Source organism: Marmota marmota, unplaced genomic scaffold, assembly GCF_001458135.2.
Source record: "Marmota marmota marmota unplaced genomic scaffold, marMar, whole genome shotgun sequence".
Classification (NCBI taxonomy): Eukaryota; Metazoa; Chordata; class Mammalia; order Rodentia; family Sciuridae; genus Marmota; species Marmota marmota.
Genome location: NW_026000229.1, coordinates 27523075 through 27542129, shown reverse-complemented (window position 1 = coordinate 27542129; position 19055 = coordinate 27523075). Strand labels below are relative to the sequence as shown.

Below are 19055 nucleotides of genomic sequence, written 5' to 3'. Positions count from 1 at the left end.
TTCAACAAATGGACGGATAAAGAAAATGTGGTATACATACACAATGAAATATTACTCAGTTATAAAAAGGAATGACTTTATGACTTTTGCCAGTATATGGATGAATCTGGAGACGATCATGCTAAGTGAAGTAAGCCAGTTCCCAAAACCCAAGATCAAATGTTCTCTTTGATATTCAGATGCTAACACACAACCAGGGCGGGGGAGAGAAGAATAAAACTTCAGTGGATTAGACAAAGGGGAATGAGGAAAGGGAGGGAAGAAGGGAATAGGAAAGACAGTAGAATGAATCAGACATAACTTTCCTATGTTCATATATGAGTACACCACCAGTGAAATTCCACATCATGTATAACCACAAGAATGGGATCCTAATTAGAATAATTTTTACTCCATGTATGTATAGTTTGTCAAAATATACACTCTACTATCATGAATATCTACAAAGAACAAAAAAGACTAAAATCACAAATAGATTATCCTTTTCTTTAACATATTTCATTTTTAATGTATTTTATTGAATTCCAACTAAAAGACAACTTATCATAGTTGCCTTAAACAACAAATGTCATCATCAAGAGTGTGGTCTCAAGCTGTAGGTATTACCAGTGACAATTGTTTCCCTAAATAATAACTCCACCTAGATCACTGCTGATATTCTCATCCTTCTGGATATTATATAAATGACTTGACATTTCCCAGCTGGTTTCCTAATGATAAGGAGAGCTTACCTCCTACATTTGAGAAAATTCCTTTAACATACTTGGATTAAGCCTTATATATAGCAATTCCTTAATAAAAGATAAATAATAGTGATGATGACAAAAAAATTATGGCTACTTAGAACTATTATTCAAAATATATTTTGTGCAATTTCTTGTATTTATTTAAATACATTCTGTCTCCAACAGAGTTCTAAATATAAGAAAATTGATTTAAAAAAGCAACAAAAATTGGTAGCAATATTATCTACCAATTTTCTACATAACCTATAATCAGCTGAAAATAAAAGTTTCATTTATAACTAGAATCCTTGGGGTCTAGTGTCCCTTTAGAATGAAGACTCTCACTTGTTGCCACAATGGCATTTCATGTTACTAATAAATGTCTGCTTGAACTTACTTGCCTCCTGATCTTGATGCATCTATTTGACAGTCTAAATTCCCCCCAAAAATCATACTCGCCTTGCATTCCTCATCCAGCAAATCTAGAATGCCCAGTTTAGATTCTATAAGATTAATACAAGGCTGATTATCATAAAAATCTATGAGTGTCCATGGAATTTGTTCTTTCATGTATTCCTCTTGTTCCAATTTGAAAACGTGCTGAAATGAAAAAGAAAAATGCAGTCATTTTTGGATTGTTATCATAAAGAATGTAGTAAAAAAAAAACAATGTTTCTATAAAATACTAAGAGGATACCAAGAAAACTGGAGATAGTTTGTGGCTACTAGCAACAGTAATCTCATGGGAGAAGCACCATTTATACACAGAGAAAGTAAATTAAAACCACAGAAAGCAAAACCTCAGCTATATCAGATCCTTAGTGAAGAAGCAGATCTAGGCATGTAAATATTTTAAGTAGTTGATAAATGTAAGCAGTCTTTGTGATTTTTTATTATGTATATTTCTAAAACTGCACTTTCTACTTTTGGCTCCTTAAGCAATTATATAGGGCTGCTAACGACACAGGACACAGGAATCTCTAAGCTGGCATTGAACAACTATGCAGAGTGAATGCCCTCTAGACTACTGAACAGTACGGGGCAATGCTTTGAGCACAACAAAATAATTTCTTAAGGGATTGTGGTGCTGAAGTACAACATGCCTCAAAATTAGATTAACGTATGTTTTTTTTGTGTGTGTCTGCCTTGATTATTCTCCTCTTTCAGGGAATAAGTGGCTCACTTTTCTAAATTCTTTATCCAATACTGCAAGCAGCTACACAAGTACTACCAATCCATTGCTATTTCTGCTAAAAATCTTCAGCGACAACCCACACCATTGCTTCTGATCTCTGTTCATTCGTTTAATCAAAAATATATATTGACTACATACTATGTGTCAGTCACAGCATATAGTCAACAACACAGACAACAACAGGAGACTGGTGGGAGATGAACACAGAAATCAAATAATCACAAGGAATAATATTAAAAAGGAAAATAATATAAACTATGAGGGCAAGAATCCTCATCTAGTTTGGTTACAGGATGATCAGGGTAGGTTTCCCTAAAGAAAGGCTTGTGCTCTGAGCTTTGAAGGTGCAGAGGAGCAGAGCTGCCCTAGATGGGAAGGGCAATCTGCCACAGTTTGTGCCAGGATGTGCTCTAACCGTGCAGCTGATACACAACTTTCTGTTTCTATGGATGCTAATGACCATTATCTGTTCTTCCAAGTTTCTGCTGTTATTTACTTGTCTCTTTTATCTTCTTTGGTTCTCTCACACATCTTGCTATTTTTCTAGGAAGATTATCTTTTTGTGGCTATGACCACATAACACATATTTTCTAAGATACCAAGTCCTACGAAACAGGTGACACAGAGATTTCTAATATATAGTTCCATGCATCTGGAACTTTCCCATTTTATTTTACTTTTATTGGAATGTCCTTTGCACTTTAAGCAGCTATAAGAAGCCTTAGTTAAAACAAAACATAAAAAGGACATCCATAGAGTATTTGTCATGCTAATTAGCAATTTTATTCTGTTCTTTTGATTAATCAGAAAATAAATAAGGCATCATATATTAGCAGTGTCCTGATAGCACTAATATCTTCCAAAACAATGAACTTTTTACGTTTTTCATTAGTTTATATGTAGTCTTCATGCTGACATCAGAAGCACTGCTCTAAGCTTTAAATAGAGATTATTTCTCATACAAATCTTTATATCTATTCTAGAAAACTCCATAAAGCTGAGGGGCTCAAATATTTGGGGTGCTCAATTATCAAGGAATGTGGGCATGAGGTTCAATACGTCAAGAGATCCTTGTCAATATAGGAATGCTTCTAAGCACTAAATATGCCCACAACATTTCTTTCTTTCTTTTCTTTTCTTTTTTTTTTTAATTAGGGACTAAACCACTAAGCCACATCCCCAGTCCTTTTTAGTATTTTATTTAGAGAGAGGGTCTTACTGAGTTGCTTAGGCCTCACTAAATTGCTGAGGCTGGCTTTGAACTTGAGATCCTTCTGCCTCAGCCTCCTAAGCCCCTGGGATTATAGGCCTGTGCCACTGCACCTGGCTCCCACAGTATTTCTTATGCCAACTGCCCACATCCATGGCCTCAGCTCAGGGAGCAGCCTATGCAGCTAAGTCCTTTACTGTGAAACCCCATGTTTCTGGTCACAGCTCACTAAACCAAGTATGGGTACATGAGGGCACTTTATTGCTAGACATCTCAGATGAAAAAAAATGATTGGGGCTAATTGGTTCACTTTCTCAGGTATCTGAATTAGAAAACAAAGAAACAATTAGGCAATTAGCAGTGGGAGCAGAAGCTGAAAGAATCCAAGATGAGTGGGAGGTGAGCAAGTTAAGAAGATGTGAAGAGCATTCCAACCACTGCTATCTCTATAGGAAGTCTGAAGTAAATGGAAAAGAAGAAATGTTGAGGTGGAGATAATATACACAAACTAGAAGAGAGAATAAGCCATCTCATAGTAAGAGGGAGTGGAGCAATTATGCATAGAAAAATTAAGATATAACATAATGGGGAGGTGTGAGGGAAAAGCGAGAGGAATAAGTGGTGAATAGAGACAGAAAGTAGGCAAAAATTTTTAATTCTTTTAGCTATTTATTCTGATGTTTACTTACATATTTCTAAAGAATATACGTATCAGTTGCTTTCTGATTTATCAATTTGAAACTGTTAACTTTCTGATGAAGCTAAGTTCATATACATCACCCTCTCTGCTGCTCCTTTGTTATCTTCCCAATATTACTATTTTTGGATTCTCTTTTTTTAGTCAATTTTGTAACTTAAAATAATTTGCTTAAACTTTTATTTTTTTTTATCAACTATGGACCACAGACCACTCATACCACTTTACGTCTCTTTTCATAAGATGAAGCAACCTTTCCTATCCTTTAGCTCTCTTTTCTTCTATCAACCAATTCCTATGGGTGGTCCACCCCTTTCTTTTCCTTCTCCCCCCTCCTTTTTTTTGCTTGATTGCGTATGTGTGTGTGTACTGGTGTGTGTGTGTGTGTGTGTACGAGTGCTGGGGATTGAACTCACACATGCTAAATACATACTCTCCCACTGAGCCATATTTCCCAGTACTCAGTGGCTCATTCTTAACATTCTCTTTCATCAATACTAATAACTACCCCTAATTTTGTACTTTGAACTGTGCTTGACATGTGAGGAGCAGTTTATGTATCCCAACTCATTTAACCCATAAAACCATATGTGGGGGGAACTATTTTCATCTCCATCTTACAGATGAGGAAGCTAAGGTCCAGGGAGGTCCCAATGTCTCCTGGATAATAAAGACAGAATGGGATTCCAACCCAAGCAGTTCACCTCTGAGGCCTCTGCCCTTCACAATTATATAATCTGCTGCCCCTCATTTTTAAGTACCTTCAGATCTCCCACCACTGTGGGATATTTGATATTACTTCTTCACAAGAGTCACTCTCAAAATATTCCCATTGCCATTGTCTCAGTGAGAATGGCTTAGACTGTTGAAAAAAGAATACATGAAATTCTCATGTTTAGTTTTGACACCTTGCTAATATAGAAAGTAAGAGTTAAGGCTGTCATAACACCACATACAATTAATTTCAGAAAGACAAAATGAAAGATATCCCTAGGTTCAAAGCTTTATATTTCCTATGTTGGTAATACCACTCCTGCTTCTCTCACTCAATTTATTTGCCCCAAACTCTCATCATTCTCAGACAATGGATGACTTCCAAATATTTTTCTAAATGTAGCATCATTTTTTAATCATTAGTTCTAGCTGTTTAGTTGTTCTAAAACTCATATCATACTTAAAATTCAGGACTTCATCTCAGGGGCCAGACTTTAAACAAAGACCAGGAATTAAAGAGATAATTTATAGCAGAATTATTATTCAAAGAAGAACATTCTTACCATGTTGAATTGCTGCTGTAGTTTTTCATTTGCATAATTTATACAAAACTGCTCAAAACTATTTATCTCAAATGTTTCGAATCTGTAATACCAAAAATAAAATAGGAAAGGGAGAAAAGGAATAGTTTTAAAGTATTCAAAATGTACTCATTAGGAAGAAAGAAATAGGAAGTACTCTAACACTGTGCAACTTTTTTCACACAGCAATTAAGATAAATGTTTATAAGTCAGAAATATGGAAAATGTGCCCAACAGATGAGTACCTGCTATGAGGCAGAGAATTTTATTTAGAGTTCCCAGCATGAAAAGGTGTTCAAAACTATGAGTTTTTGAGGCTCATTCATCTCCTGAGAGGAACAACAGAATTATAATAAGTCATTGCTCCTATCAATTTATAGACTCAGAGTGTTACACATACATAGAAGGGAACCTTATAAGTTCTTCTGAAAAACTGAACCAGAGAATGAAAAATCAAGTATAAAATAAGCACACTGTATAAAATGGCTTTACACGGTTAAGGAAGGTATCCACAGAAAACAAATTAGCAAGTGAAATTAGATTTTTAAATATTCAGTGATAATTTCTCACATGAGAGTCTGAAAAACAATTTATTCCACCCATTACTTTATTAAATTAGCTCTAGAGCCAAGCTAAATTTTTGTTGTTGTTTTAGTTAAATTTTAATCACAGCATATCCCCATCATAAAGGTACTCCTGACTTGCCATAGGTAGGGTTTTCCTCTCCTCACCAGTATGAGATAAAATTAAATTCCCATTCAGAGTGACTAAATACTCTCCACAAAGAAATGCTCTCTGGCAGACCAATAAGCCAAAATACTCACCCATAAATGTCCAGCACGCCAATAAAAGAGTGCTGCTTAACAGCAGAATGCAGAGCCTGATTGACATGATCTACAATCCAGTTAAAGAGCTTGGCATATATGTGCTTGGCTAAAGCATCACGGGCATTTGTGGCCTGCAGCTTGGAGATGGGCTTGATGTATGTCTCTGTGGCAGTAGCCAGCTTCCGATGGCAAAGCCAATGACACATCTCCTCATAATCCACACCCATGAGATCACAGAAGATGCTGAGAGGTTCATGCTTGGGCTGCCAAAAGAGAATGGGTTACTTCCTATGACCAGACCAATCAAATAAGAATTTCCTGAAAAATATTAACAAAAAAATATCAAGTAAAACTCAGCAATGTCTTTGATGTAATAAACATCAAGATCATTCACACCTGATCTGTGATAATAATCACAATCATTATTCAAACTGGCATCTGGGTGACATAATATCTGTTAGGGCTCATTGAAAAAAATTACCTCTTCTTTGATTTTTTATAGAGCTCTCTGTATTTGTCTTAGGGCACACTACATTTATTTAGTCAATCAGAAAATCAGTCATCTAGTCAATAAATATTTACTAAATGGCCACTGTAGTCCATTAAACAAAAATAGACATGGTTCATTTCCTCCTAGAACTTATAGTCACTGGGGGAAATAAATGATTGCTCCCTAAATACTACAAAGAAAAAGGACACTACACTGAGTCCACACAAGAGGAGTGTGCTGTATTTAGGGAGACAAGAGACAGTTGCCTTGAAAAATGGAATTGAGATTTGAAGGAATTCGGAAGGTGCTTCTGGGTTAAAGAGTGAAGGAAGAATTTTTTAAGCAGAAGAAACAGCTAAAAAAAAAAAAGAAAAAGGTTCTGGGTAGGAGGGAAACAACTAATATGAAAATTGAAGGTGGGTGAGAGTGTGTAAGATGGGAAGAGAAAGGCAGAGGCTATGCCATGGATAGTCTGTATTCCCAGAGAAATGGGAAGATGCTGAAGGGTTTTAGGCAGAAAATTTGATGCTACTGGAGTAACGTTTTAGATGAGAATCACTTTAACAACTTACGTATTCTTGTATCACCTAGAATTTCTTCTGTAGTTTTGAATGAGTAGGTTTTTTGATAAATATTTGCTTAATTTAATCATATTAGTGCCTTATATTTTTCAACATTTTACCCACATATCAATTGAATCTGATAACATTCCTGGGGGATAGGCAGGGTGAACACTGTTGTCTCTAAATGAAAAACAAGAATCATGATCAAGTTGGCTTTATCCCAGAGATGTAAGGATGGTTTAACATACAGAAATCAACAAATATAATTTATCACATAAACAGAACTAAGGACAAAAACTACCTAGTCATCTCAATAGATGCAGAGAAGGCCTTTGACAAAATTCAACACCCATTCATGATAAAAACACTGAAGAAACTAGGGATGGAAGGAACTGCCTCAGTATCGTAAGGGCTATATACAAAAAAAAACCAAAGCCAATCTCATAGTAATTGGGGAACCACTGAAAGCATTTATTTTAAAATCTGGAACAAGACAAGGAAGTCCATTCTTACCACTCCTATTTAATATAATGCTAGAAATTTTAGCCAGAGCAATTAGGCAAGAGAAGAAAGTAAAAGGAATAAAAATAGGAACGAAAGAAGTCAAATTATCATTGTTGGCAAATGATATGATCTTACACTTAGAGGATCCAAAAAAACTCCAGCAGAAGACTACTAAACCTAATAAACAAATCTGGCAAAATAGCAGGTTACAAAAATCAACATATAAAAATCAATAGCTTTCTTATATATCAACAATGAATAAGCCAAGGAAGAAAAAAGGAAAACAATCCCATTCACAATAGCCTCAACACAACAACAACAACTTAGGAATAAATCTAACAAGGAGGTGAAAGACCTCAATAATGAAAACTGTAGAAAGAAATTAAAGAAGGAGGAAAGACCTCCCATGCTCACAAATAGACAGAATTAACACTGTTAAAATGGCCATACTACTAAAAACAAAATACAGATTCAATGCAATCTCCATAAAAATACCAGTGACATTTTTCACAGAACTAGAAAAAAAGACTCCTAAAATTCCTTTGGAAGAATAAATGATCCAGAATAGCTAAATCAATTCTAAGCCAGAAAAGCAACACTGGAGGCTTCAAAATACCTAATTCAAATTATACTTCATGATGTAGTACATGCATAACCATGTTTATAGCAGCACAATTCACAATGGCCAAACTATGGAACTAGCCTAGATGTTCAAAAGATGAATGAATAAAGAAAACGTGGTATATATACACAATGGAGTTTTATTCAGCCATAAAGAAAAATGAAATTATGTCATTTGCAGGAAAATGGATGGAACTTGAGATCATTACGTTAAGTGAAATAATCCAAACTTAGAAGGTCAATGGTTGTATATTTTCTCTCATTTGTGGAAGCTACAGAGGAAAAAAGGAAAAGAATGGGTGGGGGTGGGGGATCTCATGAAAATCAAAGGGAGGTCAGTAAAGGACAGGGAAAAGGGGAAAGGAAAGGGGAAGTGCTGGGGATTGATATTGGCCAAATTATATTGTTATATTGAAAGCATGTACAAATATGTAACAACAACAAATCCCATCATATGTACAACTGTAATGCACCAAAAAAAATGTAGAAAGGAAAATGAGGAAATGAGGTCCAAGAGAACAAACAGTTTGTCAATAATCACATGGCTAATTTATGTCAGAGCTGGCACTAAAACCTGGGTCTTCTGACACCCTCTTCCCTGGGTTGTTCTCATTTAAGTGGTCTTCCTCTTTTCAATACCTTCCTCCCAAGTAACACTTTAGATACAAATCAGCACCTCACTCAACTCCCTTAAATAAAAAGCAGCTTAGAATTAACACACACACACACACACACATACACACACAGAATTTTTGAGCCATAAGAAATGACATACTGATACATGCCATAACATGGATGGACTTTGAAAGAATACACATTATATGATTCAGTTTCTAATATGACTAGAATAAGCAAGTCTACACAGGCAGAAAGTAGACTCAATGGTTACGTAGGGCTAGAAAAATAGAGGAACAGAGAAGCATCAGGTAAAGGGTATAGATTTTCTTTTTGAAATAATGAAAATATTTAAATTGACTATGGTGATGGCTAAAAACATCCATAAATACAATAAAAACTTTAATTATACATTTAAAGCCATTTAAATGGGTATAATTCACATTATACTACAACAAAACTGCCTTTGAAGAAAGTTTAATGATATTTCCTTAGAAATCAGAGATTAAATTAGAATCTTCATTTTGTCTTTTAAAAAACTGCCATAAAGGGGCTGGGGTTGTGGATCAGCAGTAGAGCACTCGCCTAGCATATGCGAGGGCCTGGGTTAAATCCTCAACACCACATAAAAATAAATAAAATAAAGGTATTGTGTCCAACTATAACTTAAAAAATAAATTTAAAAAAGCTGCCATAAAGGCTGGGCATGGTAGCACACACCCATAATACCAGTGACTCAGAAGGCTCAGGTAGGAGGGTGGCAAGTTCATGGTCAGTCTTAGCAACTTAGCAAGACCTGTCTCAAAATAAAAAATAAAAGGGGCAGAGGATAGAGCTCAATGATAGAAACTTCCTGGGTTCAATCTGCAGTACCCCAAAATAATAAAAATAAAAATAAAAAAGACCTGTCAGTAGGAGAAGAGCCTGTGTGTATGTATGGGGCAGGGGGAAGTGGTACCATGCACCTCAATTAGGATCCATGGCTTAGGGAAATTATAAATTATACATAAAGGAAATTGTGTAGATCAAATTTCTCATAAACAAAGCTCACTACCATTTAACTCATGGCCCTATGACTAATAAATCATTTATAGTATAGTGTTTCTCTTCAAATCATGAAGTGTTGATTTTATGTTTCATATATCTAATTGTAGTACAAAACTACTACATTTACAAAAGACAGGGAATAGATTCTTTCTTATAGGAATAGGGAATCTGTTTTTACATGAGGAGCTACTGATCCAAAGAAAAAAGGCAACCAAGAAAGAGTGCGGTCCCGTTTACAAGGACTTCAACTCCTAGGGGCTAAACACAAGCAAGAGAGACCTTTATAAAACATTGATACTTGAGCTGAGATAAAGGAAAGCAGTGGAAAGAAGGGTGATGCTAAGAGATGCTGCCAGAGCTATATGTTAGCAGTAGGAGCTGCCCAGAAAGAACAGTTATCCTACACCCCAGAGAGAATCTGAGCAAAGGCAGGAGAGAAAGGTAGCTGAGTTAGTAAATTTCTGGGCTGGAGTGTGATAAGTGATGAGAGGTAAACTGAATAGGAAGTCAAAGGTTGATCATAAAAGGGCTTTCAATGTTATGCCAAGTACAGCACATCTCCTTATCTGCAGACTCCTAATGGAAAATAAATACCATATATACTTCTTCCTTAAAATATACAAATATATGATAAAGTTTAATTTATAAATTAGGCACAATAAGAAATTAACAACAACTAATAATAGAACAATTGTAAATAGAACCATTATAACACTATTGTATAATAAAAGTTATGTGAGTATACTATCTCTCTCCCTCTCAAAATATTGGATCATATTGTACTTACCCTTCTTACAATGATGATGAGAGATGATAAAATGCCTATGTGAGATGAAGTGAGATGAATGACATAGGCATTGTGACTTATCATTAGGCTCCTACTATGTAAGGGTTACTTGGCCATAAGCACGGTGATACTTCAACAGCACTGTGATAACTGAGATGACTACTAAGTGACTAATGGGTGGCAGCATATACAGCATGGATATACTGGACAAGGAGAGGATTCATGTCCCAGGTGGAATGAAGCAGAACAGCATGAAATTTCATCATACTACTCAGAATGGTGCACAATTTAAACTATATGATTGTTTATGTCTGGAATTTTACATTTAATATTCAGGCCAAAGTTGACCACAAGTAACTGAAACCACCAAAAACAAAACTATAGATAATGGAGAACTACTGTAAAGTATCTACCTTATTCCTGAAGACAATGGGAAATCCTGAAGGATTTAAGCAAGGGCATGATATATTCCCTTATAGCTCTAAATTCACCCAAGTTTATGATCTTATGGGGTCATTTATATTACAGTAACTAATTTCATCTGTGTATCACTGTTATCTATCCTAGATATCTACATTGAGAGACGGAGAGAGAGACACACAGATAGATATGGGGAGAAGTTAGAATTCATACTTTTTTTTTTTTAACTCCTGGGAATTGAACCCTGGGCCTTGCACATACTAAGCATGAGCTCTCCCACTGAGCCATGCCCAAAGCCTGAGAATTTATACATTTCAGAAGATGTACATATACCACATTCTATATGATTAAAAAGGAAGCCAGGTGCGGTGGCACATGCCTGTAATCCCAACAGCTTGGGAGGCTGAGGCAGGAGGATCACACACAAATGCAAAGGCAGCCTCAGCAATAGCGAGGCTTTAAGCAACTCAGTGAGACCCTGTCTCTAAATATAATACAAAATAGGGCTGGGGATGTGGCTCAGTGGTTGATGGCCCCTAAGTTCATCCCTGCCACCAAAAAAAAAAAAAAGACTAAAAGGGATAAGTCAGTTTCTTTCCCACCCCACACCCTATCCCAGCCAAGTTTCTTTCCTTAGCACTGTTCAATAATTTTTAAACCATATTACATCTCCAAAGCTAAAGACACAAAGTTAAATAGGCCAAATGAAACTACATGTAGTATTTCTCCCTCGGTTATAGAAATCAGACACGTATCCAAGACCATTCATTCTCTCTCTCTCTTAAACACACACACACACACACACACACACAATAAATAAATAAAAATAAAAAAAAATAATAATAATCACATAATCACTGCACCAAGAATTGAAACCCATGTTCTTTATTCTCAGTTCAAGCTTTATATTTTTGATAATACATCTTTTTGATAATTATCTCTCTGATAATGTCAGAGAGACTTAAATTATATTGCTTCTACAAAAAAAAATCAACAAAACTAAAACACAATTCAACTTCTACCACACCAATTTCATTCTGTACTTACAGGTATTGTGCAGCTGTCTGAATCTCGAGAAGTAAATGCAACATTGCCTAAGTGAAGGATGCCAGCAAGTATTCGAAAAATTCCCATTTGATAAGATTCACTAATTCCTTAAATAGAGTAAATGAGTAAGTGATTAATTTCAGAATAGCAACAAAACATTATAGCAGATAATTTTAAATCTATTGTTAATTCTTGAATATTGACAGATGTTATACACATTATAGTGATTCACAGCTAACAATCATTCATCTTCGTTGACATTAAAACATTAAGCAGTTAGCATTATGGGCGATAATGTGGATATACACATGGGCAGGTAACTTCACCCTTCTATGCTTTCATTTTCTCATTTGAGATATGGGAATAAAAGTGAATTCTTCAAAGGGTGTTTTTAACATTGAATGAGGTAATGCACACAGCATACCCAATGTGACACGTGGTAAGTACTACACAAATGATCATATCATTGTCACATATTGGATTTAAGTATTTTATTAATATTACTGCCATTTCTATTAATCTTTATTTCAAGTGCAAGTTGTAGCACAATAATAAGGCTGTTTTAAATCAATGATTTAATTACTTCTTTTAACTAAAGGCCAAGTATAAATCAGAGAGACCCCAAGATCAGAGATGTTCAGACAGGTGTTATTCCCTGGTCTGAAGAGTTAATGTCCAAATACAGCATTGGAGAAGGAGCTGAAGTATAAAGCAGGATGAAAAAACTAGACAACTTTTGGCTTTTATCAGATTTGGCTGTTTTTCTGTAAGTAAAAAATTTTCAGAATATTAAACATAATTAAGTTATAGTAAGATTATTTCCAAATATGCAATCATACACAGTAATTGAGAATTGACCTTATAATGAATGTTTATGTTATGTCCAACATTATGGCTTTTTCAAATTCATAATTTGGCCCTAGAAGTAAAGCAGTATTTTTCAAACTTTAATATGCATATGAATCACTAATAGATCTGTTAAAAAGCAGATTCTGATTCAGCAAGTTTAAGAAAAGGAATGAGATTTCATACTTCCAGCAAGCTCTATAGTAGTTCTAGACCATATTGTGATTAGAAATGCTTTTAAATTAACTCATTCAAAGGTACTTCTCAATGTTTAAGTTATTTATATTCTGCAGTTTTTTGGTTTGTTTGATTGTTTGTTTTGGTACTAGAGATTGAACCCAGGGGTGCTTAACCACTGAGCAATACCCCCAGCCCCCCCCTTTTTTTTTTTTTTTGTACCAGGGGTTGAACTCAGGGGCACTCAACCACTGAGTTACATCCCCAGCCCTATTTAGAGACAATGTCTCACTGAGTTGCTTAGTGCCTCACCATTGCTGAGGCTGACTTTGAACTTGTGATCCTCCTGTTTTATCCTCCCGAGCCACTGGGATTACAGGCATATACCACCATGCTCGGGCCCCCAGACCTTTTTAAAATTTTATTTAAAGAAAGGGTCTCATTAAGTTGCTTAGGGTTGAGGCTGGCTTTGAACTCATGATCTTCCTGCCTTAGCCTCCAGAGCTACTGGGATTACAGGCATGCGCCACCATGCCCAGTTTCTGCTTTAAAAAAACTTTTTTTTTTTTAAGTTGTTGATGGACCTTTATTTAATTTATTTATTTAGATGTGGTGCTGAGAATCAAACCCAGTGCCTCACACATGCCAGGTAAGCACTGAGCCACAACTCCAGGCCCTGCAATGTTTCTTTTTAAAAGAAAAATAATTCACCTTTAAAAGGTATAGACTATGGTTCTAAAAATTAATTTATTCACATATATAGCTAACATTCGTTAACATCTTAGCAGTTTCAAAAACACTGGACCAAATCACATTTAATATAATATTCTGTTATCATGCCAATATAGTCATTTTTCCAAGATACAAAATACCCCCCAAACAAAAAACAAAAACATAATGAAAATCCGTAGAAAATTCAAGCTTGTAGAGAAACCCATCTTATTAGCTATAGGTTCTAGATTTTTGTAAAAATTTTCACAGAAAATTAGTTAGTGTTACCTTGCCTGATGTCTCAAATATGTTTTTAAAAACAACTTTATGGAGGGATAATTTTCAAACCACAAAATGTGTGCTGCTATAAGTGTGCAAAGCAGTGATTTTCAGTAAATTTACAAATTTGTGCAACCATTACCAAAATTTAATTTTAGAATAGTTCCATCACCCTAAAACCCTTGCTTAATTGTTGTCTGAATGTGTTCTATAAACTATATTAAGTCTACCAGCAATGCTCACTACTTAATACAAAACCAAAACAGTATTTCAAACAAAGCTTGCTTTAAGCAAAAAGCAATTGCTCACTGGGCAGGTGGCACATGCCTGAAATCCCAGCGCTCAGAGGCTGAGAAAGGAGGATCACAAGTTCAAAGCCAGCCTCAGCAATTTAGTGGGGCCCTAAGCAACTTAGAAAAACCCTGCCTCAAAATTAAAAATTAAAAATAGACTGAAATGAGGCTCAGTGACTGATCACTCCTGGGTTCAATCCCTGATGCCAAAAAAGATAAAAAAGGAAAAAAAAAAAAGCTATTGCTTCTCAGATATAGTGGTTCATACCTGTAATCCCAGCAACTCAGGAAGCTGAGGCAGGAGGATTATAAATTCAAGGCCAGCCTCAGCAACTTAGTGAGTGAGACCCTGTCTCAAAATAAGAAGTAAAAAGGTCTGGGGATGTAGCTCAATAGTAAAGCACCCCTAGGTTTAATCCTCATGGTGTGCGTGCACACACAAACACACAATAACAACAACCAAAAGAAAAAACAAAACACTATTGCTTGTAAGAGCTGAAGAATAAAATTACATTACCTAGTAGAGTGCAGGCCTGCCTGGTGTGTGCCATCTCCTTTGCATCATCCACTCCTTCAATCACTGGGCTACCTCCCTGTTTCGTGTAATGAAAGCTATTTGCATTTCCTGCAATGAAGGAAAATAGTTTTGCAGTCTGAGAAAGAGCTTTGACTTCTACCCTTATGATCACTCTGAATTGAAGGCAGCGTATAACATTTAAGTGTCCAGGTCTGGAGATTATATATATGTGTGTATATATATTCCTTTCTGTTTTCAATCATATTTTAATTTAAAACTCAAAACTATGTTTATGACTTATTTATCTTAATTGTTGAAATGTATAGTAGTTTCCCAAAGGTTTAATTCCAATTTACATGCTATGACAATTTCCTCAAACACTTTACTTCCCTTATCAGAAACCCTATAGGCCTCCAACTAGTAAAATTTTTTTCTTTCATTCAAGATAAATTTCAAACGTACATAAAAGTAGAGAGACTATTATAATGAACCCCTACATACTCATCACTCATCTTAATAAGCATCACACCAAGGCCAATCCTGTTCTATTTATACAACTACTCACTTCTTCCGCACCCCATGGGTCATTCTGAAGCCAACTGCAGACTTCTAAAAATCATTTTTATCCATAAAAATTTCAGTATGAGATAAACTTCTTTTAACAAGTTAGTTTGGAAACTCAGGTATTAAACGAAAATAATACCAATATAATAAGTCTAGAGCCATATTCATACCTAATCGCAGCATTTTAAATTCAGGTAATTGTGCTGAGGCACAAAGCTGATAGAAGATATGATAGTTTCTCTCCTCTTCTGCCTTTAAAATAAGAAGAGTTTTCAATTATAACATTTGATCTAAAACTCAGAAAATTCTCATAAAATACAATTTTAATATTTAATTTTCTCAATGAAATAAATTGTCCTTACCAAATTTCCTGATACTTATTTATGATTGTTAAACCTTATGGCTTTTAGTTATATGTAAGCTGGTCACAGTGGTACACACCTGTAGTCCCAGCTACTGGGGAGCTGAGGCACAGGATTGCTTGATATCAGGAGTTTGGGGTCAGCCTCAGAAACATAGTAAGATAGTCTCTTAAAAAAATAAAAGTAAATAAATAAAATAGATGGAATCTATATGTGTATATGTATATGTAGATGTATTATTCACACTCAATCGAAAATATCCAAGAGTAATGCCTTTTGAACTAGCAAACAGCTTGATAAATGGCTATAGTCATAAGAGATCAGTGCTTTTGAGGGAAGCTAAATCTTCTGTTTTTTCAGTACTCAATACTTTTTCTAAATATTTGTGATCTTACCAACTCTTTGAAAAATAATAATCCCATCTTTGCCATATTTTAGAGAGGACCATCTTCTGCAGTTGCTTCTAAGAAATCCATAAACATGCTATATTATCCTCCATAACATTTTTATTTATATATTTTAAAACTGATAACTATTTTACAAAATAGAAAATAAATCATTTATAATTCTAAGGTCAATTTTTAATATTTTCTGAGAGTTTTTTTACATACATACCTAGAAATATAGTTGCAATAATACTATACATACAAAATTGAATACTAATATAATCCTAATATTACATTATCATATCCTTGAATTCTGCAATGCATTCTGTTAGAAAAAGATTAGTACTAATAAGGTCAAGGCTAGGTTTGATGCCCAAAGTAAACTGATACCTGGTTTAATAGAAAGTCTATTACTACAGGGACAGAAGACACTGAACAAAATACCAACATACCAATGATTATAAGTATAATTAGGCAAGAGATCAGGTTGTTCAGTGTACAAAAACTAGGAAAGCAGGTGGGTCTGCAGAAATGCTCTGATCATCTTTGTAAATGAGAGACAATATCAAATTTGGTTTTTCTGACTATGAGATTCATTTTCATAGATCCTTCTCAATATTCTATCCCCAGAGACTAGGAGAACAGCTAGAATGACTACACTGTCTCCAGACAAGACAATACAGATTAGGCCTTATAATTTTGTACTAAGCCTTGCTAGCCTTTGGCCAACATACTGACCAAGGATGTTTTTTTCCTATCCACATCACCTTTAATGATATATCAATCAAATCTTTACTATTTGGATTCAATCTTTTCTTAGATCTACCTATGTCTCATTCAAATTCATTCGTTCTTCAGGCTACTAAACTAGACAGTTTTCCCAAAAATCTGTAGAAGTGTTTACATATGCAAGAAAATCACTGTGTGCATTTAGATATTAGAACAATGGTAAAGGGTGCCTTATTATATAAATTGAGTATTATATTTTAGTTAGTCATCAATGAGGCACAACCCTAAAGTCAAAGCCATTGTAGATGCAGGCTTCCCCAATGTGTGACTTTTGGTATGTCCCAGATAACTTTCTAAGCCATAACAGGCTTGGAAAATGGAAATTGTGGACCCTGATACCTGGCAGTGCCAGCAGTATTTGACTCTCTATGCAGTGGGCGTCCAATTAAAGGGGATACTGAAACTACAGATCTGATAACATAGGGATATAGTAGGTCACCAGGAGCTTGCTAATGATAAATATACATTCCTTTAGTATGCCTGTAAATATACATCTGCTAGTATTGCAAATGTATAGTATTTTGCCCTTTCAGATCAAAAGGACTAAGGGCATACATGTGAATACAAACTCTGCACAAATTCATCAACTTTATTTTTGATAATAGTTCACAACTGAGTTATAAAGATTTTTAATCCCTCACTTTTCTATCTAAACAATATAATATTCTAAGAAAAAATATAGTAAAAAGGACAAAGATAACTTTTTTCTTAGCTGAATTCAAGCTGTAACTCCTTGTAGACATAAGTCAATCTGTTCCTCATCAATTGGGAAAGAAGAGAGACAAGACTAAACTAATAGTGCCTCTTCGTAAGCAGACTTTTCAACAAACATCTGTAGAAAAAAGTCAAAACTATTAAATCTACATCAGCGCTCAAAGACTGTAAGTCTATGGGGTATTCTGCCCCTGCAGGCACCATTTTACATGCTTTAGTCCAAGCATAGTTTGCAGGAATACTATCACAATGTGTTCTTGAGAGTGTCTAGAAACAAAATTTATTCCACTCCAGCAAGCATGAGCTCTGCAATTATGTGGCAATCTAACATAAGTATACATACATATGTACATGCCCAGCTTACCTGGAACACCACTCTGGATTTCTCTAAAAGGTATGTTCTCATATTGGCACCAATGATTCTATATCTCTTATCAAAACCAATCTCTATATACTTCCCAAAGCGACTGCTATTATCATTCCTGGTTGTTTTAGCATTTCCAATAGACTAAGAAGCAAGGGAAAAAATTAAGATTTTTTAGAAGTGCAATTCATGACATGACAATCACAATGTCTATTCAGGGATAGAAAAAAGAAAATTGAACATAAATATTTAAAAATGATTCTTTTAAGTACAGAACCAACTTTGCCCCTGCAGGTACAGATGAATGCTTTGCCCACTGCACAACAATACAAATACATACTAATCATTCTTATTTGTCTTGTTATTCTCACAAAAATGAATTTCAGAACAGTAAACCTGATACCAGCAATTGGAGATTTTCATATTCCATACATTCATACATTCATTCCAGTGAAGAAAGAATGGGGTAGGGTTGGGAGTTGCCAAAATACAAGCCTTATGAGTTAAGCATCAAGATTTTGATTTCTTGAAAAATTTAGTTTAGTATAAATGAGATGGTTAAGCCAAATTAATATTTTCCTGGAAATGTTGCTCTTATGTTCAGGGTTTCTTTAGAAACTGGAAGTTTCTCTCATCTCATCCATCCTACAGCAACAAAGGTCCAGTTGGACTTCTTATTATCAGAGGATAAGTATTACCTATTCAATTTAAATGCCTCTTTCAGAAACCTGAGAAAGTAAAATTTGGCTTTGATTTTTTTTTTAAGTTTAACTTTTATTTATTTATTTTCTTTAATTTTTTATTGTTGGTTGTTCAAAACATTACATAGTTCTTGATATATCATATTTCACACTTTGATTCAAGTGGGTTATGAACTCCCATTTTTACCCCGTATACAAATTGCAGAATCACATCAGTTACACATCCATTGATTTACATATTGACATACTAGTGTCTGTTGTATTCTGCTGCCTTTCCTATCCTCTACTATCCCCCCTCCCCTCCCCTCC

At 35.0% G+C, this 19055-nt stretch overlaps 1 protein-coding gene across 1 annotated transcript in view; it reads right to left on the bottom strand.

Moving 5' to 3' along the window:
• Myo5a (myosin VA) overlaps positions 1-19055 on the bottom strand; it is a 163636-nt gene that overhangs the window by 90733 nt on the left and 53848 nt on the right. Inside the window, exons 6-12 of the mRNA XM_048793247.1 lie at positions 18046-18189; positions 15601-15682; positions 14867-14974; positions 12044-12150; positions 5947-6212; positions 5105-5186; positions 1185-1325 (exon numbers count right to left, since the gene is read on the bottom strand). Of these exons, the coding sequence (XP_048649204.1) occupies positions 1185-1325; positions 5105-5186; positions 5947-6212; positions 12044-12150; positions 14867-14974; positions 15601-15682; positions 18046-18189 (930 nt within the window). The remainder of the gene's footprint in view (positions 1-1184; positions 1326-5104; positions 5187-5946; positions 6213-12043; positions 12151-14866; positions 14975-15600; positions 15683-18045; positions 18190-19055) is intronic.